The sequence below is a fragment of the Rhinichthys klamathensis genome, unplaced genomic scaffold (genome assembly GCF_029890125.1).
Source record: "Rhinichthys klamathensis goyatoka isolate OS25496 unplaced genomic scaffold, OSU_Roscu_1.1 h1tg000127l_1, whole genome shotgun sequence".
NCBI classification, from domain to species: Eukaryota; Metazoa; Chordata; class Actinopteri; order Cypriniformes; family Leuciscidae; genus Rhinichthys; species Rhinichthys klamathensis.
Window position 1 is genome coordinate 5,692,316 of NW_026606664.1, and position 27,002 is coordinate 5,719,317.

General features: G+C 44.0%; 1 protein-coding gene across 2 annotated transcripts; it reads left to right on the top strand.

Moving 5' to 3' along the window:
- The first annotated feature begins 87 nt into the window (after positions 1-87).
- Positions 88-25,474, top strand: tmem68 (transmembrane protein 68). Of its 2 annotated transcripts, XM_056256654.1 has the most exons (8): positions 88-188; positions 501-555; positions 1,858-2,255; positions 22,901-23,068; positions 23,438-23,631; positions 23,702-23,762; positions 23,884-24,023; positions 24,941-25,474. In XM_056256654.1, the coding sequence occupies exons 3-8, from the start codon at positions 1,928-1,930 to the stop codon at positions 25,043-25,045; spliced, it is 996 nt and encodes a 331-aa protein (XP_056112629.1). In that variant the 5' UTR covers positions 88-188; positions 501-555; positions 1,858-1,927; the 3' UTR covers positions 25,046-25,474. The 2 variants fall into 2 exon arrangements, with proteins under 2 accessions (XP_056112629.1, XP_056112630.1); XM_056256655.1 differs by lacking the exon at positions 501-555 and having other exon boundaries at positions 96-188.
- The last annotated feature ends 1,528 nt before the right edge of the window (positions 25,475-27,002 follow it).

The window sequence follows — 27,002 nt, forward strand, 5'->3', positions numbered from 1 at the left end:
TTTCAATACATTTACAATTAAAATGGCTTTTATGAGGGCTTAGACTTTTATTATGAAGTTTTATGGACAGTAACGGACGTTGACGAGATGGGTTTCCTGTTTGTGTCACATGTAAAGAGAGCCGGTTCAGTCGAGAAGGAAAACATTTATTGAGGGCAACAGTATCTATTTAATCGAGGTATCGTCATGTAAGTAGATTTGAGAAATGCTTATTTTAAAAGGTTTTTCTAAAACATTCGCTTTTCGTGGCATTTAGAAGAAGTGTCATTTATTGGCGACAGTTTTAAAAACGCAAAATTTGGGGTTGTAAGGTTTGTTTATCTATGATCGTTATCCAATGTTCAAGTGTAACGTAAAATAGAGTTACGCCTTTCCTTGATATCTTTCATGCATTCGACAGTGTTCATTTACATTTTAAATGACGTTTGTACTGCAGTCTCACCTGTGACTGAGTGTGAATGAGCAGGTATAACTTGGCTATCAATGTCATTTCATTTTAGGGCACCGATGTGAGGTTGGTATGTTTGGGCAAGAAACATATTTCTGCTGGAGAAGGTTCGTGAGTTGTTTTTAAATATAGTTTCTTTCGATACAGGTTTTTTTTTTTAAATCTATCAAATGACTATAATTTGACTTGGGAGTTAAAGCTGAAGTGTGTAAATTCTAGACGCTATTATTGTCTCTAAACTTTGTTGAAAATATGATGATTGTTGTCAGTCACCCATTTGCCATTTGTTGGACAAACAAATAACCCCGCCCCAAGCTCATGCTATTGGTCGAGTCCCGTGACTTGGGAAATAAGGATGGCATCGTTCTCGCGCGATTGACAGATAAACTCTATTTTCAGTGTTGTAAGCTGTGGATATTTTCAGCAAACAGTTTGCGTCGTACATACAGTTTAACAGTATTAAAGAGAGCAATGTTATTCAACTGAACGGTTTTAAATGCATTCCCCCGGTTTCACAGACAAGACTTAAGCTAGTCTCAGCCTAAAATGCATGTTTGAAAAACAAAAGCAATGTTTGAGCTGTTTTAAAATATCTTAAAATATGTCAGTGCCCTTGCTTTGTTTTAAGATGAACACCAGTAATGTTTTTTAACGAGTCGTTTATAAAAGCTACTTAAATGTCCTAATTAAACTAAGGCCTAATCCTGTCTTATTCTAAGCTCTTTCTGTGAAACCAGGCCATTATGTTCTTCATCCATGCAAGAAATGCACGTCACCTGAATGAGTATTGGCTATTTAATTTAACAGTTCAGGTAATGTTAATGGTCATTTCAGGGCTGGCCGAAATTACGATTTGAAACCAGTCAGCGCTAGAAATGTAGCCTATCTTCATACAGTTAGAGCTGCATATTACTGGTAGACTACTTTATTTGACCCCCTTCAGGGGGATCAAGCTGCCTTTAGTGAATAGTGAAGTGACATGAAGGTATGGTAACCCATACTCGGAATTTGTACTCTGCATTTAACCCATCCAAGTTAGTGCACATACATTAGGAGCAGTGAGAACACATCAAATCGTGGACACACACACCAGGAGTAGTGGGCGATGGGGGTTAGGTGCCTTGCTCAAGAGCATCTGAGTCGTTTCCTGACGGTTTTTGAGAATCTAACCCACAGCCTTCAGGTTACAAGTCTCTAATCATTAGGCCACAACAGCCCCCTTTAGGGGACTCCCAACCCCCTGTAATTCACACACTTGTTATAATATTTATATGATCTTATACATGTTAAGAGGGACTGCATATTAAACTGGGATTTGAAAAAAACATTTTTTTCATATCATAAAAATGTACACTTCAGCTTTAATGCCATGATCTTAATGTCAGACAATTTGTGTCTTTCATGTCCAGGTCTGCCCTTTGGCAGAGTGTTGCCTTGCTCAGCCCATCTGCCACTGGGAGAGGCTAACAGTGAAGCAGCATGTCCAGTGGGAATGAGTCCTGCCTGTTTGAGAATGGATCCATCAACTTCCTCTCCTGCTTAGTTCATGTGTGGGAGGAGTGGGCAGGGCTCGGGAAGCTCGAGGACTTCCTCAGTTTCTTGGAGTATTTGGTCTGGGTTTTCACACCTCTAGCAGTGGTCTTCATCCTGCCTTTTCTTATAGTTATCTTCCTCTATCTATCCATACTCTTCCTCCATGTGTACAAACGCAAGAACCAGCTGAGGGAAGCTTATTCCAATAACCTGTGGGATGGTGCGAGGAAAACTCTGGCGACCCTATGGGATGGACATGGAGCTATTTGGCATGGTATGTAATGGATTTGGCTTGTTATCTGCATTCATTGAGATGTGGATTGTTATCTTGTTTAAATTAAATTAATCCCTGTGGTCTGGAATTTTTCATTGTTGTCATATTTTGCATCTACTGTGCTGTTAATTTGATCTTTGAGTGATAGACGGGAATAGTCACAGCATAATTAAAAAGTGATGTCTGAAGACGTAATGTAAGATCTGACATATTCTAGAAGTGAATTTTCAGGATATTGCGGGGGGGGGGGGGGGGTTCAGCCTTAAAGAGTTTTATCCTTTGACAGCACAATTAATGATGGTCTGATGTTCCTGGCATTAAATTGCAATTTGAAATTGTGTAACCCGCTCAGTCTTTATCAAGCGGAACATCTAAATAACGGTTTTGTCGGATTTATTTCACTAACTTAATCTCTTCTGTTTCATTTCACAAAGAGCATGATATTTATAAAGGTTACAAATGAACAAAAATGTTCAAATGTTTGGTAATTTAAAAAAAAAAATGTTTTTGAATGAAGTCTTTTGAAATAGTTTTACAATGTAAAATAACTTTTTCTATTTTAATATATTTGAAAATGTAATGTGTAATGATTTTCAGCTCAAATAAAGGGAATATAATTTTAATAACTGGTCATGAATATGTCCAGTAATCGCATGTATAGATCTAAAATTAGATCGATTGTCAGGATAACCTTTCATGGGGTCAATTTATTATCGAATAATCTGCTTTGTCCAGCAAAACTGATCGTCCGATCTTCATCAAACCTCATGAAAGTTATTATAGAAGTTCGAGAGAAGCTATTCCTCTGGCCATGAGGATTAACTGTCCTGTCCTATAAAAATACTATTTAAAGGCACACTATGCAAGAATTGTACCTTAATATAACAGCTTCAAAGTCATTTCAGTGGTAAACAAACTCATAGTAGGGCGAATCATCCTGGTAGTAAAGCTTGGGGGGGGGACGCCGCTGGAAAAAACAGCTATGCAAATTTGAGAGGAGCGCCCCCGACAAATCTTGCGAGAATCACGACATTCTTTACGGCACCGACGTCACACACATCAACAACAACATATGAAGCACGAAGACACTTGCGCGCATTTCAGACGTGATACTCGACGATGGAAAGGGCAAAGAAAACGCGGTCGGAAGAGACTAGGAAAAGGAAAAGAGAATCTGACCGCGTGAGGAACCAGACAAGAGTCCCACTCGGTCGGGCTTTTCACTTGTTGGCGCGAGCTAAAAAGCACCACTGGATGTAACAGTGATGCTGACCTGGCGATCTTGTTGATGGACTAGTAAGTAAATCTTTCTAAGTTTGTGTGCATTTTATTTTGTGATTTCACCGGAATGAATAGTCTCTGCAACGGCAATAGATTGAAGAGCGCGTCTGAGTGAAGACTGCTATCAGAAGTCCATGACACTGATAGCAGCGGACACGAGCGCTCAGCTTGAGTTCAAAAACACATCTCTTATTTAAAGGCACACTATGCAAGATTTGTACCTTAATATAACAGCTTCGAAGGGGTATCAGGCCGTGAGTGCAGAGACACTCTGCGTGAGTGGTATTTACGACAGTAACGTTAAATACAAGTACTCCACAGCGACTCTAGGGGTCGCTGTTTGACAAAAACAGAATTCCTGCATAGTGTGCCTTTAAGTATCGACAAATTTGTAAAGCTCGTAGCTTGATCGAATATTTAAGGGACTTCGTAATATGAGCAACAGACAGAGTCAATCAAATGAATATAATGTATTTAATAAAGGAAACTACGTATACCGGTTACTACAATTACATGGAATAAAATGTATATACAACACAATGAAGCAACAAACAATGAGAGAAAGAAGAATGATAGAAGAGGTAGAAAGTGGTCAACAGTATGGCAAAATCACAGACAAAGGAACCTTGAGAGAGGGACACCAATGGCTCGTTTCCACTGAGGCGTACGGTACGGTACAGTACGGGTCGGGTCGGGTCGGGTCGGTACAGCATGATCCGGCTTGCGTTTCCACTGCCAACAGTACCCTTACTTGATAGGCGTGGTGTTTGCTGGAAAGAAGCGATCGACGTCATATTCGCGCGAAGAAAGCGACATAGTAAACAACAATGGATGGCAGACAGCAGATCTTGTTCTTGCTTCTCGGCATGTTTGTCACAAGAAACAAGCGCCGGCATTAGGCGTTTCTCAATACCAAGTAGCCACGCAAAGTCCGACTCAGGAGAATGATCCCGAGGACGCGAGTCCAGTAATTCTGCTAATGGAACAGCGCGTTCTTGAAAGCGCCACTCAGCTCGCTCTGCTACTCCGGTTGTGTACATTTTAGGCAACAATAAAACGAAATATGTTATAAAACACCACTCTGCTTCTTTTCGATTTAATTTAAATACATTTTAAACATTATAAGCACACAAATGTGGTTCAGGCAACGCATAGCCTATTGATTATATTCACTGCATGTATGTAACGTTATATTTATAACAAAACTAAATATAAAACACAACCCTGCCTCTTTTCGTTTAAATGTAAAAATATTAAACGTATTCCAGGCAATGTATTGCATTTTGTATTGGTACAAATGTTGCAATAAACAACATTACAGATGATCTTGTAATAAAATAAAAAAATGACAAAACTATCTATTTTTGTTGAATTTCAGTTTTATCAATAATAGCCATTATAAAAGTAAAAGGTACAAAAAGATATAGCCTACAGTAAAGCTTTTAACAAAGCAAACAATTCAGTCAAATATACAAATTCAGCGCTCAAATATATGAAACTTCACTTAGCCTTAATGGCCGGGGAACGAATTATAGGTTCACGAGACCAAAGATCGCCTGTTAGGTCTGTACAAGACGAATTATATCTCATGTTTAACCACTACAGAGACGTCAGAGTCAGCGGCAAACATCAGAATGACTAGCCGGGGAAAGGCTGCTCCAAGGGGGGTGCACGAGCGCCGAGCGTCCGGTGATTGCTTGGAATGGATCTTCAAATTATCATAAATCTATAAATAAACCACAGATTTGAGCTTTAAAAAACTACTTTCTCGCCTGAAAAACTACTCGGTTACTATCGTAACCTCAGTTCCCTGAGATAGGGAATGAGTATTGCGTAGCTATACGCAGTGGGGAAACTCCTTTTCCTCGATTTTCTGAAGCCTATATGTAAAACAATAGGTTACTTGCGTAACCCCGGTTCTCTGATAGCATTAAGTGAGGTGTCTCACTATGGGATACGCCCCTTCCGCGTATTCCTCAGAAGCCCTATTACATTACGCCAGCCCCAATTGGCTGGCAGACATGACGCTGTGTCTGGGAGTGGCTACCCCACCCCTCCGTATAAGAGGAGCAGCACAACGTCATTACGACATTCAAAACAAGCACACCTCTTCCTCGCTTCACACAGCAAGGAGGGTGATCTGGTGAGACACCTCACTTAATGCTATCAGAGAACCGGGGTTACGCAAGTAACCTATTGTTCTCTTTCAAGCATATGTTTCGGTGTCTCACTATGGGATATCCTAACTCCCGTATTGCCAGAAAGCCTGCCTCGAAGTCCTCTGCCAACCACAGCACCACCTCCAGGCTGGACGAGTCTTGAGTCATGACTCAACTCCAACGCTCAATACCGCATGTGCTAAAGTCTGAGCTGTAACATCCAGTTTATAAAACCTAGCAAATGTATGCGGCGAGGACCAACTCGCCGCTTCGCAAATATCCTGTATCGTGACTCCTTTAAAAAGGGCCCAAGAAGTTGACATTCCCCTTGTTGAGTGTGCGCGTAAACCAGCCGGGGGCTCATGACCCTTACTGGAATATGCCAGTGAAATCGCCTCCACTATCCAGTGCGACAAACGCTGCTTAGTAATTGGCTTCCCCATACGTGGTTTCACCCAAGATACGAACAGCTGATCACACTCCCGGAACCCTTTGGTTCTTTCGATGTAAATGCGTAAAGCACGCACTGGGCACAACTTATTTAGCTTTTGCTGTTTTGAAGAAGCAAAAGCTGGTGGATAGAAAGCTCTTAACTCCAAAGGAGTGATAGAATTAACTATTTTGGGCATAAATGCAGGATTAGGTTTCAAAACCACCCCTGCATCCCCGGGCATGAACTGTACATGCTGAATGCACCGAAAGTGCGTGAATCTCACTTACGCGCTTCGCCGAAGCCAAGGCTAACAGCAGCGCCGTCTTAAACGACAATATTTTCAAATCGATCTCGTCCATTGGCTCAAATGGGGACATTGAAAGAGCATCAAGTACCAGTGCTAAATCCCATGAAGGGGAAAGCGGTTTTGAAACTGGTAAAGCGCGACGCGCGCCCTTCATGAACATGCATACTAAAGGATGCTGCCCAACGGTTTTATTATCAAACCCTATGTGACAAGCAGAAATAGCGGCCAAATACACTTTTATGGTTAAATGCTTTCCCTTGGTCTATCAAATCCTGTAAGAATGATAGAACAACTGCCACTGAACACTGAAAGGGAATCTCGTGCTTAGCCGCGCACCAGCGCTCAAACACGCCCCATTTGCATTCGTAGAGTGACCTAGTCGATGAAGCTCTAGCATTCTGTATGGTTCTGATAACATTGTCAGATAGACCGGTCATATTCAAATTGAACCACTCACTGGCCAGGCCCATAGTGCCAATCGTTCTGGGTGGGGATGAAAGATCTCCCCCCCTGCTTGTGACAGTAGATCTCTGCGTAACGGGAGAGACCAGGGGTCTTCGTACAGCATATGTATGATCTCCGCCAGCCAGTATTTCCCCGGCCACCTCTGAGCTATTAATATGAGCTTTAGTCCCTCCTCCCTCACTCTGTAGAGTGTTGGGGATATTAATGCTATCGGTGGGAACGCATAGAGGAGAGTGCGAGGCCAATCGTGTGCCAGTGCATCTATCCCCAGAGGCGCGCTCTGATCTTTCAGGGAGAAAAACAGAGGACACTGAGCATTGTCGTGCGACGCGAACAGATCCACTGTCGCTCTACCGTATATTTCCCAGATTTGTTCGACCACTTCCTTGTTCAATTTCCACTCCCCGTAAAGTGGATTGCCTCTGGACAGCAGATCCGCACCCCGGTTCATGACACCCTGTACGTGCGTCGCTCTCAGGGATGAAAGATTGGCATTGCTCCACAAAATCAGTTTGCGTGCCAGCATGTGTAAGGGAAGTGATCTGAGGCCTCCCTGTCGATTTATATACGCCACAACTGTAGTGTTGTCCGTTCTCACGAGAACATGATGCCCTTTCAGAAAAGGGAGAAAATGCTTCACTGTCAGAAACACGGCCAGCATTTCCAGATAGTTTATGTGAAGATTGATCAGATGATGACCCCATCTTCCATTCACTATCCTGCCCTCGTAGATGCCCCCCCATCCGTACAGCGACGCGTCCGTCGTTATGACTTTTCTGGCCTGAACCACGCCCATGGGTACCCCTTGAACCAGAAAGGTTGGGTGTCTCCACTGACGCAGTGCAAAGACTGCCTCTGACGTCACTCTCACTCTCCGTCGGCAGTGCTTTAATGGGTCCAGTCTCAGAGACGCTACCCAGCGCTGAAATTCTCTCATGAATAGTCTGCCTAAGGGAATAACTATTAGGGCTGAGGCCATCAGTCCTAATAATCTGAGGCATGTGCGGAAAGAGACATTTTTCCCCCTCTGAAATTCGTTCAGGCATCGGGTGAATTTTACCACCCTGTCCCGTGACAGTCGCGCTCTGAAGGTCACCGAGTCCAGTGACAGCCCCAGATACGTTATGGACTGTGCGGGAATCAGAACACTCTTTTCGGTGTTTAGTTTTAAGCCGAGTTTCTGTATGTGTTCCAGAAGCATGGTTGTGTGATATCTCACTTCCTGTTCTGACTGAGCTGTCACCAGCCAGTCGTCTATGTAAGTAGCGAGACGGATGCCTTTTTCCCTGAGCGGGGTCAGGGCCGCTTCTGTACATTTTATAAATACTCTTGGACTCAGAGACATGCCAAATGGGAGAACCAGGTATTCGTATGTCACTCCGAGGAAAGCAAACCTCAGGAATTTCCTGTGGGGTGGGTAGATCTTTATGTGAAAATATGCGTCTTTCAGGTCGATCGATGTAAACCAATCGCCTGGGCGCACCAGTTTCAGGAGTGTAGAATGAGTGAGCATTCTGAACTTGTACTTCCTTAAGTATTTGTTCAGTGCACGTAGATCTAATATGGGACGAAGGGCACGAGTCCCTTTCTTTGGGACTAGAAAGTACCTCGAGTAAAACCCACTGTGGCTTTTCTCGGGTGGTACCACTCTTATCGCCCTTTTGTTCAGTAGTGAATAAATTTCGTCCTGAAGAACATGTTTTAATTCTTCCCGCACATGAGAATGAATTATCCCTTTGAAGTGCGGGGGTGAAGTGGCAAACTGCAGTCTGTACCCGAATTGTATTGTCTTTAATACCCAGCGGGACTGTGTGCACTCTCGCCAGTTGTTTATTTGCAGCGTTCTGGTGCCATCGTGTGGCTGAGTCATGAATGAGTTCGTGGTCTGTACTGCGCATGCGTGGGCACTTAGCGCTTGGACAGAGTCTGTGTGGCTCATCACCTCTGAGGGATCGAAAGCTCCCTGAGGTGATGTTATAATGTGTTCTGTTAACATGTTTTGCAACATTTTTTGGGGCATTGTGTTTTGCAACATTCTCTGGGGGTACAGTGAAAACTTTATTGAATTTTGTACATGAAAAGTGCTTGTGACTAGTGGGTTGGTGTGCACCACTGCACCGTTTCTTTTCTTTTTCACCACTCTGCTTCCCCTGGCCCAACCGGGCGCTGTTTTCCCCACAGAACATCTGTGAACAGTGGAACTCGGAATTTGACGAACGCTGAACATGTGAGGGTCGGGAGTTAGCGAACTGGGGGGCTGTTGACTACCTCCCCTGGTGAAGACCCTGTCAAACCGTCTTCTTCTTCCTCCTCGCATCCTGAAGATGGGGATGAGGATGAGGTTGAGGGGCTGACTGGACCGTCTGAGCTGCTGCAGGCGGATAGTTCTTCCTAGGCCAGGCAGTTCTCTGTTCCTGTGCTCCGCTCTGACCCGCTGCATTCACGTTAGGTCTCTGCCGTTTCGGAATGTGAAAGTTGGGGGGTGGGCGGGCCGTGGCCTGTGCGAAGGTCTGTCGCGGTGGCGGAGGTGGTGCAGTCTGCGTCTTTCTCGGCATACAGAGCTGCAGGGCCTCATCATCCCTCTTTTTTTCTTCGCATCTCTTTTGCATCAGTGTCAAAGCTGAGCCGAAAATGCCATCTGCAACTACCGGTGCGTCTAGGATGGCTTCTTTTTCCCTGTCAGAGAGATTAGCAAGATTAAGCCATCGAGCTCTCTCCTGGATAACCATTGTGGCCATGGCTTTCCCGGCGGCTTGAACCGCGCATCTCTGAAGACGCAGAGAGAGATCCGTTACAACACAGATCTCTTCCCAGTGTGTCTGACCTGGCATGGTAGTCACTTCGTCCTGCAGCTCCGCTTGGTATGCGGTCAGCAGAGAGATTGCGTTCATAGCCCTTACAGAGAGCGCGACTGCTTTGTAAGCGCGTTCCGTCATGCTTGACTGGAAACGGTCAGCTTTAAATGGCAGCGTCGGATTTGCAGCCGCCGTGCGCTTCGGTTGCAAGTGCGCGGCAACTAATGGCTCCATGGGGGGCATTCGGAGAAGGCCCTCCTTTTCCATCCCCTCTACATCTAGAACGGAGCCACCCTGCACGGGCATCTTGCTAGTGAACGGCTTGTCCTTCCACGTAACCGCTACCTCCTCCAGGAGCTCCGGGAAAACAGGAAGGAGCTGTCGTGCAGCCCGTTTTGCACTCGGCAGTCTCTTACCCTCATAGCGAGACTTTGCAGTCTCTGCTATCACGGTCGGCCACGGAATATTAAGTTTTCCCGCAGCGTGTTTGCACACGTCCTGCAGGTCAACACTGAGAAGCGGGGAGGATGGTGTCCTGTCCGCCTCTTCCGTGGATCCCGCCGCCACGAGGAGTTGTGCCGGGTGCGCAGGCCGAGGGAGGAATGGAGAATCTTCGAAGTCTTCCTCTTCGTCAGAGAGAAGAATGTCCGATTGCCCCTCTTCCTCGTATTCGACCGCATCCTCTTCCTCATCCGTGCTGAGCAGACTGGAAAGAGGCATGCACGCATCGAGCTGTTCACTCCAGGATAGAGCTGCCGTGGTGGGCAGTTCTACAGGAATGGATACCTGCGGAGTGGCAGCTGGTGCAGGGCTAGGAGTCATGAGGGGATCCTGGCCCGACAGGCTAGCTTGGCGTGCTAGCCTGCGACGAAGGCTCTTCGTGGTGAAGCGTGCGCAGTGTTCACACGTGCCGGGATTCTCGATCGCCAGTTGAGCATGTTTCAGCCCGAGATATGCAGAGCAGACCTGGTGTGAGTCCTTGCATGAGATCTTGTTCCCGCATGAACAGAGTCGCACAGAATCTCCCTCACTAGCCTGGATAGTCTGCATTGCTGCAGCCATCATAGTATCGAACAGTCCTTGCAATCGGCTGGAATGCAAATCGAAGGAGTCAGACGAAAAACGGCGTGGTGGCCAGTAATTCGTCCAAAAGTTCGTAGAAAGTTTCAAAGGCTTCTAGGCTTCTGGTGTGAAGCGAGAAGAGGTTTTTGAATGTCGTAATGACGTTGTGCTGCTCCTCTTATACGGAGGGGTGGGGTAGCCACTCCCAGACACAGCGTCATGTCTGCCAGCCAATTGGGGCGTAATGTAATAGGGCTTCTGAGGAATACGCGGAAGGGGCGTATCCCATAGTGAGACACCGAAACGTATGCTTGAAAGAGAACGCATTTGCAGCTGCACAGCTAGCACACTGAGCGTCAGACCCGCTCATAGGCTGTGCTGCAGCAACTGCACATCCAATGGCGCGGGCGAATCTGACGCACGACCAATAAGCTTGCCCAACGTCAGAGCCCGTCGAGGGGGCGTGGCCCAGCCTATATAGACCCCCGAATTCGCCATTATAGCAGGTTTATACGACTGAAGCGACAACTTCACTAGTTACCATAGTGCGGCCGGCTACGCAATACTCGTTCCCTATCTCAGGGAACTGAGGTTACGATAGTAACCGAGTAGTTCCCTTTCGAACGGTCACTTCGTATTGCGTAGCTATACGCAGTGGGGACACCATGCAAAACTCCGCACCATGAGTAACTGGTTGCCCTGCCACTCAGGACCCCTGAGCTAACAGAACAAGCCAGAACCCAATAACATATGCATATACATGTATATATAACAGACCAGACACAGTCAGGTCTGAATAATATATATATATAAGTCAGTAACAACTAACAGAATATACTAACAAAACCAGACACCGTCGGGATTATTGGTATAACCTTATTACCGGCCGAAGCGGGTTTATATAAATATGTATGTGATTATGCACAGTAATTTTTGTAGATAAGATCAGCCACTGTCAGGTCTCAATCATACCGAAAGCACCTTCGCCTGCAGGGAAGGTACCTCCATATTATAGAACTTCATAAATGTGAAAGGCGAGGACCAGCCGGCCGCATCACAAATATCTTGAATGGGAAAACCAGATGACCAAGCCCACGACGAGGCCATACCTCTGGTCGAATGGGCCTTGACACCTATGGGGCAAACCTGACCCACTGCGGTGTAGGCCAAAGAGATGGCATCCACTATCCATCTAGACAGTCTTTGCTTAGTGACTGGATCACCCTTAGATCGGCCCCCAAAGCAGACAAACAGCTGTTCTGATTGTCTAAAAGACGCAGAACGCTCCAAATAGATTCTCAACGCCCTGACAGGGCAGAGAAGATTAACCTCCCCATCCTCAGCAGAAGGGGGAAGGGCTAATAGCGTAATAACTTGTGCTCTAAACGGCGTTGAGAGCACCTTGGGCACATAACCATGCCTGGGTTTGAGAATGACTCTGGAGTCATCCAATCCAAACTCCAAACATGCAGGACTCACAGAGAGGGCCTGCAGATCTCCCACTCGCTTGATAGATGCCAATGCCAACAGGAGAGCAGTCTTTAGCGAAAGTGGTTTTAGATCAACCGACTGGAGCGGCTCAAAAGGTGGTCCCCTCAGGGCCCTAAGGACCGTGGAGAGGTCCCAAGGCGGCACCGAAGGGGGCCTGGAGGGGTTAATCCTCCTAGCACCCTTCAGAAACTTTACCACCAGGTCATTCCTTCCTAGTGATTGGCCAGCCACCAGAGCATGATGCGCTGTGATGGCTGCCACATACACTTTGAGCGTGGACGGGGTGCGGCCCGCGGCCCGCGTCCAGTAGCTCCTGCAGGAAGGAGAGCACCACCGAAACCTCACATGACTCTGGGTCAATACGATTTCTCGAGCACCAGCTGGAAAAACCCGACCACTTTAAAGCATAAAGGCGCCGAGTAGACGGGGCCCTTGCTTCAGAGATAGTGCTTAAGACCCTGTCAGGAAGGTCCCCGGATACCCGTTTAGGGGCCACACATGGAGGGCCCATAAATCGGGTCGGGGATGCCACATCGTTCCGTTGGCCTGTGTGAGGAGATCCTTCCTCATCGGAACAGGCCAGGGGGTCGTGTCTGACAACTGAACCAGTTCCGGAAACCATGGTCTGGATTTCCAGAGAGGAGCCACCAGAAGGACTGGGCATCCGCTCTCCCTGACCCACTCGATAACCTGTGGGATCATCGAGACGGGGGGAAACGCGTAAAGGGGGCGGCTGGGCCAGAGATGAGCCAGCGCATCCCTGTTTTTCGAGAAGAACACCCTCCAGTGGGTGTTGGCTCTCGAGGCGAAAAGGTCGACTTCGGCCTCGCCGAACCTCTCCCATATTAAGGCCTCATTATGCTTCTGCGTCAACTCCACGGCGTAGCTACGCCGTCACTCCTACGGCGTCGTGGCCGTTTTATGGTTCTGCGTCAGGTTGCGTTGCATCGCGGTGTATTTCACCGCCAGAAGGCTAGGGGGTGTGTGCTTCGCGAATCTTTTTGCTAGTTTGTTTTGGTTCCGTGCGCCGGTTCCGCTTTCGTTTCCATTACCCTTCAAATTGCGTAAATTGAAATTGCGAATTGAAAATACGCACAATGGAACCACGTCCATTTCGCAAAAACTCCCGTTTATCGCAAAAAAAGATTTTATGCTCGCATGAGGAGGTTTTTCAGGCAATTCGAAAAAGGAATATTTAGCAAAACTGCAATGGAAGGTTTTGCGCATTTACAGTCACCTGATTTAGAAGACGCGGTGTGTTTGGGGTCCGTGTCCACAAATAATAATAATAATTATCATCATTATTATAACATTTATTAGGCTACATAGCCTATGTAGAAGACGCTTTTATCCAAAAAAATGAACAAAGCAATTCGTCACATCTCATTCAAAATAAAGGTTGAGTTGGACAATAATATAATACGGGGCTAAGATTATCAGAAATAAACACAAGATTTTGACGCATATTCAAGTGTTTAAGCGGAGCGCGCACTGGATGGCAGGGATAGGCGCGCTGGTGCGAACACTTGCATTTCCCTATCAACAGTGGAAACAACTTAAAATACTCTATCATTTCTGGTCATACAGAAAATAATAATAGCCTACATTATTCGCAACTAATTGTATTTGCGTAAACTCACAATAACAAGAAAACGTTGTGGTTTTGTAAAATAAAACAAAACAATCAGGCGCGCTTTCATGGTCTCCGTGAACTGAAGCGTGAGAACTGAAACAAAATATAGCCTATGTAGGCTAAAGCTTGAAATGTCCACTTTAAAACAAACAAATTCGAATCGAAAGCTTCTGATTATGTAATCCGTATGAAAGGTGCATTTCTCTCTAAAGGTGCATCCGGAGATGGAGATGTTTTTAGCCGACATTGATTTAGAAAACAATAGTTTATTAATAAACAATTAAAATGCCTCGTTATTTTTTCAGACACATTTATTATAACCTATAAATCACCTTTCTGTAGTGGTTATGGTCTTTCATTCAGCACTGCGGGAAAAATATAATTTCCAGGTTCTAATTTGGCCTTAGAAAACCAGTAAAATCTACATGTTTTCCATATTAATTTGTGAATATTTTAAATGTTTAATAAAGGAGCAAAAAATCATAAACAAATAGGCTATCTTAAATTTCGTCTATTTTTTTTTTTTTTTTTTTTTTTTTGCGCAGCATTTGGTGTACAGTTCAAATTAAAAAGTTTGTGTTTAACTTTGCGTTTAAAAAAAAATACAACAACCGTTCATTTTTCGTTTTGCAATTACGGGTTAAAAAAGGGAAAACGAATGGACCCAAAAGTAGGCTGCTACACTGACCGTTTGGAATTAATACGAGACAGAGTTCTTTATTAAATTCATAAAAGAAACAATTACAGGAATAGCATACTGGACTCTAAACCTCAAAGAAAGGCCACAATCAAGACCTCGGAGCAGAAATGAGGGAGAACTCCTTTCCCTGCCATCAATGCTTGGATAACACACCACGTCTCCTTCCATTAATAATAATGTCTGCGGTGGCTATAGTGACACAAGGTATAGCATCTTGCTTTTGGAAACATTGGACCCGAAGCCTGTAGCTATATGTTCTATAAATGATGCCTCATCCGCATCATTCTTAATTGTTTACATTTATATCTGTACTGTGTTGTCTCTGGACCTCTGTGTCTTGAATAAAAGTTGATATAGGCTATAACGTTAAACCTACCAACGTCCGTTACCATGATTTTTGGCATGGCGAGAGGAAAAAAAGACGTTTAAGTCGCATAACATCGGTTAATGGAAACGCCGTCATTTCGCAATAGTTTTTTATCGACATAAAGAAAAAAAATCGCAAAAGTTTTGCGCAAATCTGTAATGGAAACGAGCCTAATGGCGAGCGAAAGAGAGAGAATGTTGTTGCAGCTGGAGCTAATCGACGTTGAACAACAAATGATTTTATTGCAAATGTTAAATCGCAGAAGAATCAAATGTTCCTCAACTTGATATCGTTAAAACAAACAGTGCAGTGGTCACTTTAAAAATGGCGGTATAGCGGGAGGGGGAAACTGGAAAAGCTTCACTCCCGAAATGATGTATCTGACCAATCACAGCCCTTGTGGTCTGCGTCGCCTCGACGCGTAGTTACAATTTTTTGGAGGTGCACGTCGAGCTACGGCGGAGGGGTCGGAGAGGGGTTCGCGGCGACGCAGAGAGGTCTGCGGGGGTACGCCGTCGATTCGACGCAGAAGCATAAAACAGGCTTTAGTCTGACCGTCTGAGGGTTCAGGGACCACTCGCCTAGGGGAGTGTTGCCCCTTGAGAGTGTAAAGTCCGGCTCGATTGGTCCAAATGCGGCATCCAATCAGCGGAAGAAGGTTACTCTGCGTATTTCTTGCCTTTCCTTTCACGCAACACAACAAGATTAAATACAATATATTTTCTCAAATGTATTGACTCGTTAATTCATCTGACTCCATAAAATGAATAGGTTTTAATGATATCCGTGCATCATTAAACGTTAGCGAATGTTTGATTATTCTTTTCAACACTGATTTTAGTTTATCCGCAATCAGGAAACTATATCGCTCAGCAGTCCTTCTCCAAAGGCCGCACGACACACTCCCGTCAGTTCCAATAACCAATTCAGAGGTAATTTGACTAAATATCTAGGATCTGCCGTATTCACACGTACAATCAAAGATATATATATACAAGTCCCCTTGAACGCCTCCTCTAGAAATTAAATTAATGTGTTACTTTAGTAGGGACGATTGACCACCATAAAAGGAAACAGTTCATCAACTCAACTTCTCTTAAGATGGCTTCAGGTCAAGCCCGTGGTCTGTAAACCACGCACGTTTATCCAAAGTAATCACTAACTTAAAACAGTGGATATGGACACACCCGAACCTAGGTTGATTAAAACAGCGTTTGCTGATTCTAGTCGGAAATAGCTTGCCCCCTCGTTCAAGTACACGTAAAATGGTATCGGAATATTAGCCGTCGCTAAACTGACGCGAAAGATGTGGAAATATACGAATCCAATAATATAGGGAATAAACAGTCTTTCAGAGTCACTCAGAATAAAATCAAACGTTTACAATTTATTGATCAGGTAATGAAGCAATAATTCAAAATCCAATTCAAAAGGATAAAATCGTCAGTTAAAACATTTCATCACAATGATTCCGAAATCACAGAATTTGTAGAAAATATTACCTGTCAATAGAGTTACACACAGCGATTGTGCGGGCAGTCAACCTACAGACTCCCCGAACTTTTCTGCTCTTTTCCCTTATATACCCAGATAATTCAATTGTTACCAAATGGTGATGTCTGTCATTATAATTAGATTTTGGTTGTTTATTCAGGGGCCCACACTGTGAGGTCTGCCTGATTTTACATACAGGAGGTAGTCTGAATGAGGCTATTATGGGACACATCACTTTTCTCACATTTCATAACTTCTTTTATCTTTTCATCATAGTTGGGAGAATGAGACCATGTCACCAGGCGCATTGTGACACATCAAAAGACACCAAACATGAGTAGTTACATTTTTGTACACACATAACATTGCATAAGGTTTCAGTGTATTTCAGGTGAGGAGGAGGGGGATGTGGGGGAGATAGTGTGGGTGAAGTGTGAACTGCACTGTGTGCTGCGTCTCCAAAGTTCCTGTTACATATGCAAGAGGGAGTTACATATTCAAGGGATAGTTCAAGTGTTAATTCCCAGGAGGGCCTTTTGTCACATTGAGGGGTCGATCAGACATACCGGCACCAGCCTTACAAGAGCATATCCGCGCCCACATTCTGGACGCCCGGGACATGCGCTGCTCTCAGAGAGCTCAGATTGGCTTGTGCCCACATGAGGAGGTCCCTCGCCATAGCATACAGGTTGCCTGACCTGATGCCACCCTGGCGATTTATGTAGGCCACCACAGACACGTTGTCTGTACGGACCAAGACGTGGTGACCCCTGAGGTTTGACAGAAAAGCTTTCAGGGCCAAACCAACTGCTTTCATTTCCAGACAGTTGATATGTAAGCTCTGCTCCGTGCTCGACCAGAGGCCAGAGGCAGGCTTGCCCTCGTGCAGCGCTCCCCAACCCATGTTGGATGCATCTGTAAAAACCACTTTCCTCCTGGAAACTATCCCCATGGTCACCCCCTTGCGGTACCAGTCCTGAGCCCGCCAGGGAATCAGTGTTCTCAAACACCCCTGATTCACCATAATGCGCAGGCTGCCTGACTGCCATGCATGGGTTGGCACACGGCGTTTCAGCCAGTGCTGCAGCGGGCGCATGTGCAGTAATCCCATGTGGAGTACTGATGATGCAGCTGCCATTAGACTAAGCAGTCTCTGAAACCTCTTCAGAGGCGCGCGCTCGCGCGCCCTGAATGCGGCTACCAGTGTCTGCACAGAGAGCGCGCGCTCTTGAGTGAGCCGCGCTTTCATTGTCACCGAGTCTAAAACCGTGCCCAGAAAGACCACAGTCTGGCTGGGATTCAGTTCGCTTTTGGCAACATTGATTGTGAGACCCAGGCATTTTAAATGGCTGAGAATCAAATCCCTGTGAACTATTAGTTCGTCTCTCGACTGCGCTAGCACCAGCCAGTCGTCGAGATAATTCAGCACACGCACTCCCTGGCTTTTCAGCGGGGAGAGCGCTGCATCCATACATTTCGTGAATGTACGAGGTGCCAGAGCCAGACCGAACGGCAGAACGGTGTATTGATATGCCCTCCCCTTGAAGGCGAATCTCAAAAATGGCCTGTGACGAGGGTCGATCTGAATATGAAAGTATGCATCTTTCAGATCCATTGAAACAAACCAATCCCCCGGGCGAACCTGCGCGAGAATTTGTTTGAGTGTTAACATTTTGAAAGGCCGTCTCATGAGAGCCCTGTTCAAACGCCTCAGATCTAGTATGGGTCTGAGCCCGCCGTCTTTCTTTGGAATTAGAAAATAGCGGCTGTAAAACCCCGAATACATTAGCGCGGCGGGGACTGACTCTATCGCTCCTTTTGCTAATAATTCCTGAACTTCGGTGCGAAGCACGTGATTCACGCCGCTTCTCACCGATGTCTCGATAACCGCCTGGAATTTCGGGGGTCTGCGAGCGAATTGGAGCGAGTAGCCTCGCTTTATAGTGTTTATGACCCAACTCGACACACCAGGGATGGCTTGCCAGGCCATCACTCGTGTGGCTAGGGCGTGACACACTGAATGGGGGGGACCGCCTAACATAGGGGGACCTGATACCCTTATAATGTGATTTGTGCACATACTGAGTGTTTGACTGACTATATAGGCTGGTCTCCTGCGAACAGGACCGGTGATGGCGATTGAGTCGGAGAAAGTGAAACACGCGGGGACGCGGCCGGCGTGCGTTCACAAATCTCCATACCCTCCGGTTGCCGTTGGCTGCGACGCTTCTTCTTCCTCGGAATGGAAAGCGTGGTTGAAGCGGCCTCGCCGTCCCGGGAGAGAACTAGCCGATTGCGCAGCACGGAGATAGGCATGCTGTCGCAGGCCTCACATCCGCCGGCAGAGAGAGCATTCTCTGCGTGGTCGACATCCAGGCAGGAAATGCAGCTCGTGTGCTGGTCTGCCTCGTGCAGATGGCCTCCGCACGTGGCGCAGGATGAACGAGGCATACTGAAAAGAAATCTTACAAATAATAGTACAAAGGATATAGGATGTCGCCGGATAGCCACAGGTGAGACGGCGTCAGGAGACAATCGACGTGCAGGCAAAGTCTGCTGAAGAGAAGCTCGCTCAGGCTGAAAGGCTTGTTCGACGGCGAATACTACAGTAAAAAGCTCAGGGACATGTGCACTGTCGCTGAAGGAGTAAAATCTGCTATAATGGCGAATTCGGGGGTCTATATAGGCTGGGCCACGCCCCCTCGACGGGCTCTGACGTTGGGCTAGCTTATTGGTCGTGCGTCAGATTTGCCCGCGCCATTGGATGTGCAGTTGCTGCAGCACAGCCTATGAGCCTATGCAGCTGCAAATGCGTTTTACATATAGGCTTCAGTAAATCGAGGAAAAGGAGTTTCCCCACTGCGTATAGCTACGCAATACGAAGTGACCGTTCGAAAGGGAACTCTTAAAACTACATTTCGTGACACAATAACAGTAGTATTATATTTCAACTGTATGCTTCTAATGCCCTTGTAGCACGCGCAAGTGACGATACTCTGTCAACCAATCACCGTCCTGCAGTGAGTCTAGCTCCACCCTTTAGTACCGTACCACTGTGCTAGGTACCCCAACGGAAGGGTACCCAAAAAGTGGTACGGTACGGTTCGGCTTTTTGGTACCATTCACAACTTTTGACAGTGGAAACGCAAATAATTGCGTACCGAACCGAACTGTACCGTAGCCTACCGTACCACTCAGTGGAAACGAGCCACAAGATATCAAATCACCCTAAATTGGGTAAACAAATCTTAAACGCATTAAAAGCTTGATAAAACGAATACTTGCACGTATGGTTCTCTTGTGTGGCTGAATAAAGAAGGCGCGTGGGTGTCGTTCCTTCAGAGCGTCACGTGTTCTCCGTGGTCCTTCCGGAGTGTACGGAGCCGCGGCAGATTTAAAGGTCCCTTGAAGGTGAAGTTACTGAAAGAAAAATAATTCAGGCTAAGTTCATTTCACTCGTCTGTGGAAATGAACAAAGTAGAATACGAAACGGGAAAACAAAACTAAACTAATGGACTGAAGAGAAGGTCTCGAAGAGATGAGTTGAAGAGGTTGAAGAGAGGGAGGAACTGGCGTTCCATCCTTTTGAGGACAATGGAGTTCACACCTCCTTTGGGGTGAACGGCCAATCACCTTCGAGAGTTGTGAGCGAGAAGATGTTCCTTTGTCCTGTCAAAGCGGCTCATCTGCATAGTTTATGGCCTTGTTAAAAGATGCAATTTCTAACCAGAAAGCTGTTGTACATAGAATCATACATTTTACTGTAATTTCCTGTATGTGTCTAACTCCGTGAGGCAGAGAGAATCAAGATGGTATCAAATAAGGCATATACGAATAATAGGAATACCAAGATACATCTCAATGCATAATTACAAGCACTTATAAGTCATTTAATACTACGATAACATCACAGATACCCCACTATGACTTGGGCACGCAGGCAAGCCTAAAAACATATCGAATATATCTTAGGGCCCTTTCACATCTACCTTGTTTGGTACGGACTTTCGGACTTTTCAGTTTGGTCCGAATCAAAATTACAGGTGTGAAACCTACCCCGGACCACGGTCCGGACCAAACAGATGAAATGTGGTCCGACGAAAAGAGGTAGTCTCGGTCCGGATCAAACTGAACAAAGGTTTGGTTCGTTTCTAGTGTGAAAGCATTTCTGTGTGGTTCGGACTTTCAGACCTTTTACAGGAAGTTCTGGTGGTTCCCGCATAGCTGAAAAAACAGAAGGTGGCAGGAAAAATGAGCCGTGGTAGCACATGGGGAGAGGAGGAGACGAGGTTTTTAATTGAAGTATGGTCTGATGACATAATAAGAAGTCAACTTGCAGTCTTCTCCTCCTTTCCTGCCGGCGACGATAAAATGTTCGCACGACGAGGACGTTCATTTCGCGAATTTGAACTAGCCTTGTGTATAGTTGGTGCTGCAGGTAATTATGCCATAAAAATAACAATATAGTTGCAACGATATGTGTCTGTTCATTCATGTTGTCAAAGTTACCCGCTGAATTGACAACACGCTGACGTCAGACGCACGTCCATTTACAAAACCAATCAATGTCAAGATGCAGCACATAGATGATGACGACAGGACGTAAGTATGTCACGTAAAGTTCTTTAGTGCACTCGCATAATTGCAGTGTGAAACCAAACCAAAACTTTCTGAAAGTATAAAATGTATCAAAACGTGAACTTTGGTTCGGACCTTGGTGCGGACTTTCAGGTGTGAAAACGCCCTTAGTAATGTCTTATAGGATGAAGTTTAAGGACCGTCCGTGTGTGTGTGTGTGTGTGTGTGTGTGTGTCTGTGACATGCAGAGGTCTCATACCCTCCTAGGAGGGCCGATTAAGATCTCTTTGAAGCTTGGGGTTGGGTATCGGTTTGGTTTTATCGATACCATTACCTACTCGGTATTTTTTAAACGATTCCAGTGCTTAAACGGTTCTTGAAACGGTACTTAAGAAAACACACTTTATCAAAAAATAATACCCTTTTATTTACAGGGCCAAACTGGACACAATATTAACTTAAACCTTTAAACAATATAAATACAAGTAACATATGGTAATAATAAAACCAATATAAAATAAAAAAATTTACATTACATTTTACACATTTACATAATATCAAATAAAACAATATTGTATCAAACAATGTAATAATACTGGAGATTAATAGAGATTACTAGCAGAGCTGCCAACTCTCACGCATTGACCGTGAGACTCACGCAATTGACCCTTTTCACACGCTCTCACGCCACACATCCATTTTCTCACGCAGAGAAAAATCGCAGACAAAGAGGACACCGACAGACAAGACAGAGAAGGTTACTTTTGATATGGAACAAATCCACAGCTGTCAGATTCTGTCAATATTTTTACGAGATTCACACAATAAATAACTTTTTGGCTCTTTGAAATGTGACAGATCGCTGTAGCGCGTCAGTTCAAACGGCACGTGATACAGCAGCCTACAAATCCACTGCTTCTTAGCTACGCAGCGTTGAGTGAACCTATGAAAGATAACATATCTGGTTACTGGTGTAACCTATGTTCTCTCAATAGGGAACGAGACGCTGCCAAGCTCCTCGCGCTGCGACCAGCTTCCTTTTTCGGCAGAGAAATCTGAGGAGCAGATGGCGCGCGCGCGCCAACACAATATGACGACGTAAGTGCGTCGAGGTGGCGCCCGCCCCATTAGCCAATGAATTGGCTTGATTCTATATGGGATTCAGACTATCGGCACACCCAGAGGGCGTTCTGACGCGTAATTTTACACGTGAAATGCAGCCAAACCTTGCGAGCAAGAGCGCGCTTGCGAGACAGAAGAGACTGTGCGTGTGTTTGTGTGTGTGTGTGTGTGTGTGCCTAATTAAGTCAGGCACCGAAATTGTCGTTCTTATTCGGTCTGGTTACTACCGTTTACGTCGGAACCGGTTCCCTATTGGCACCGAGTTTCGGTACTCAACCCTACTTGGGACCCAGAGCTTGGGGGAAGGTGTGGGATGTTCTGGTATTGGTATGAGGACCCATGAAAAGTGTCAAAAAGGCAATCTACTCTACTCTCTGGCGTTGAGCTGGTGAATTATTAGACACCGGTCAATGGTTAGAATGGTTCCCAGTGTTGGAATGGATGATTCACCCTGACGCGGCCCAGATACGCTACAAATGTATACCTGTGATGTCAAAGCTGAATTTCAGCATCATTACTCCAGTTTTCAGTGTCACATGATCCTTCAGAAATCATTCTAATATGCTGATTTTGTGCTCAAGAAACATTTTCATTCCGTTGTCAACAGTGTTGAAAACCGTTGAGCTGCTTAACCATGATCATTGAAATAGAAATCTTATACATTATAAATGTCTTTACAATCACTTTTGGACACACAAGTGTTGCAATGTGTTGTACTTCACAAACAAATGTTGAATTAAGTATACATTTTGTGACAGGTTATGAAATCCATGGTTTAGAGAAGATTCCAGATGAAGGACCTGCTCTCATAGTCTACTATCATGGGGCGATTCCTATAGACTACTATTATTTCTTGGCAAGTCTTATCATTCAGAAGGGAAGAACTTGTCATTCGGTGGCTGATCATTTTCTGTTCAAGGTCCCAGGTAAAAACAACTTACATACTGTAATGAAGTGATCAGTCAGCCTCATTTTGCTCATGACAGAGTCATTACTCAGAACCTAATTTCATTGTGATTCACTGAATTTTGGGACAAAACATGTCCTAAAACTTTATCTGCAATTAGTTTTTAAAATAGCAACATTTTCATTTTGTCTTTAACACAAATAATTTCATTTAAACCTAAATATAAATGTGTATCAAGAAATATTGCTACAATGCCCTGACAGAAGTTAGTCTGTCCTTTCTATATTTTACATTCAGTATGGTCAACAAGGTCACACACACTCTGGTGAGATTTTCAATTTTACTAGAATTAATTGTGCTTCTATTATCTGTGTAATGGCCATGGCAGGGTTTAAGCTCCTCTTGGAAGTGTTTAGTGTGATCCACGGACCGCAGGAGGAGTGTGTGAAGGCTCTGCGGAACGGCCACCTTCTGGGCATCTCTCCTGGAGGAGTACGGGAGGCCCTGTTCAGCGATGAGACGTACCCTCTGATCTGGGGCAAACGCAAAGGATTTGCACAAGTGGCCATTGACTCTAAAGTGGTAAATGACTGTCCCTCTTATTCTTCTCCTTTTATACTCCTTTTATACAGAGTCTGTTTTGTCCCTACAGCCAGTTATACCAATGTTTACTCAAAACTTGAGGGAGGGATTTCGCTCTCTTGGAACATTAAGTGAGTCTTACAGAAAACATTGAACTTTCCTCACAGTTATAAATAGTACTCTAAATAGATTACATACCATTATGAAAGAGTTAAATGAGTCAATCTTCAATTCATCTCCAAATTCCTTCAGGATTTTACCGATGGGTGTATGAGAGGTTTCGTCTGCCGATAGCACCGATCTATGGAGGATTTCCAGTCAAATTTCGCACCTACTTGGGTGACCCCATTCCATACGACCCCAAACTCAATGCAGCTGAGCTGGCTGAAAAGGTAGGACTCCTTAGACCTCTAGGTTTGTTTTTGTAACTCTTTAGTCCTGTAAAGGTCTGACTTTTTGTTGTATTTGCTGAGCTGGTGTTTTGCAAATCTACAAGAGGTTCTAACCTCTAGACTGTCCCGACAAGTCCTGACCTATTGTTGAGTACACAACATACATTAGTGCCATTCGTTTACACCGTCCCCTAAGGGCACGTTCCACCCTAGAGTGGTGATCACCATTCATCACATTTGCAGGTGTACTGAGTCTGCAAAGTGAGAGAATGCTTGTATAATAAAGGATACCTCAGATTGGTATCTATGAGTGAATAAAGTTTGGTGTATAATGTTTAAGAAAAATCCTTTCATAAGAACAGTAGCCGAGTCTGTCCCCTCATTTCATCACATGCTATCATCAGGTAATAACAACCTTCTCTAAAACTTGATGAAATGTTTGTTTTCAGAATGGATGTAGGAGATGTCTAAGTAGGGTTTTAAAGTTGTATACCTTTTTATTAGAGATGCTCCTATAACCTCATTCTAGGACTCGATCGGTAGTCACTAAATTTGCATGTAAATGTATACAGATGAGGCTTTTGTGCCACGGTCTGCTTTGTGAATGTCTTTAGTGTCACTTTTGATCAATTAAATTCATCCATGTTGAATGGAAAGTAAAAAAACAACAATATACTGACCCCAAATATTTGAATGGATACGCACACACTCAACTCTGACACACTGAGATTTTATTTTGAGTTTTAAATCCGTCATTTTCCTATAACGTTTGTCAACCTATAATACCTTTTAGTTTCACAGTGAAGATTGTCACATGTTCAATTCATGCATCTGTTGAGTCGGGGTTTGTTTTAACTATTGACTTTGTAAAGATCTCATATTCAGTGTATTCTCTTCAATCCAACCCATCTGTTCAGGTGCAACAGGCAGTTCAAGCACTAATCGACAAGCACCAGAAGATACCTGGAAACGTCCTCCGAGCTCTTTTGGAGCGATTCCAAAGGGAACACAAAGAAGATTAGCACACTTGCCTTCTCAGACTGAACGTATAAATATGCTTCAAGTTCAAGCATAATTCAACTGAATATTGGAGATATTATATGATATTGTTACACCATGAGATTAGTAACTACTGATGATATAGTGGACGGATCAGCATATATATCAATGTTGCATATCAAATAATGGTGCGTGTCTTTGTAATATCTGGTTACATGTAGTCTTGTGCATGTTAAAGTGTGTTTTTTTTTTTGTGTGTGTGTGAATATTATTATTATTATTAATATATATATTTTTTAATTTGCACACTTTGGTTTTAATCAAAGGACCACTGCCAAAAACTTTGACCACAAAGCCTTTGGTTAGTATTTTTATCTCCTTTTAATAAAATCGCATTCTGTCCAAATCGATAATATAAATAAATGTAGGTTCGGGAGGAGCCTGATCATTCAGTCCTGTCAATAATCATTACGAGCGTTTCCTCTATTTCTCTCATTCTCCCACATAGAAACGTTATAGGGAGTTCGAGGACAGCAATCCAAATTCATTTAGGACTGAAGGAGCAGGCTAACTCGTGAATTACCTATCTGAAGGAATTAATTCAAAATTGTGGATACTGTGATTTTTTGGGGAATTTTACAAGCACACTTAATAGTGATGAGAGATACATGCTTGAACATTTGTTGAATACTTAACACGTTTTAGTCTAATATCTCTGTATTAACTGTCAGAGGTGAACTGCTGTCTATTTAAGCATCAGTTGATACTGGTTTGCCCTGCTCTCAGAGCTTAATACAACATTGATAATAAAAATAAGTATGCAACTGCTAATGATTTTATAGAGGGCTTTCAGAATTCAATAAGCTTTTTGTAACATTCCTGAAATTTATGGACTTACAATAAATGCTATTTCAAGCAGTTATCAAATCTGATCAGTGTGTAAATAAATGGTTGTAAATGTATAATTTCATAAGAGATTTTATTATTCACAATAAAACTGCATATTCCTATGGATTCAGTGTTGGTAAAACCGTTTTAATGCACTTTTGTGCTCCTCTGGGAGAAAATGTATTGTGTGTGTGTGTGTGACAAAGATCAAATGTCAGCATGAGCACAGTCTTCGTCACAGTCTTATGATCTCTTTGCACATCCGGTGTTTGGTGCATGATATGCAAATGCCCCATTGCTATTTATAAAACTGGTTTGGTATTGACTTACAGCATCTGTGCTTCCATTGTAAATCCCCCCAACCCCCCCAAAAAACTCTTGGAAAGTAATAATAATTTACTACTTTTTCATGATTTAATTTTGTATTGCATCATATATGCTCCTAATTTTCCTTCAGCCTCTCCAAGAGTCTCTTCTAATTAAGGAGTGAAACCTTAAATCATACGAGTTGTGAGAATACATATTCAGACAAACTAATCACCAAGCATTTGTTGTGACAGACAAAGCTGCATTGCTCGTCATCACCATTGCTTTTTCTTCCAACCTTGAAATAGTCGCGGAAATTCAAATGGACCTTATTCACACATTAACTGCAAATCCGAAAGAAGTTTGCAAGGAAGTCTAATAAAATGACCACAGTGTACTTTATTAAATGAATTTGGTACTTTGTGTTGCATTAGAATCAAATAAAAATTTACAAAAATCCAATATGTACAAAAAATGTAACGTTCTTTTTGTTTTTTTTTACTCTTCAATTTACAAGAAAATCAGATAACAGATTTGATGCATTTTACGCACTTCAGACTTTCATCACATGATACAACTTAAGAGACCAATAATAAGCAGTTTTTTTGTTTGTTTTTTGCTCTTTTTTATGTCATTTAATACATCACATACACCACACTATTTTATCTGTATTACGTCATATAACTGCCGATCTCTAGTCAATAGACACCCTTCACGATCAGGACTCAGAAAGGAATGTTCTTTTACACATGTATATTTGCATACATTTATTTACAGTTAAATAGC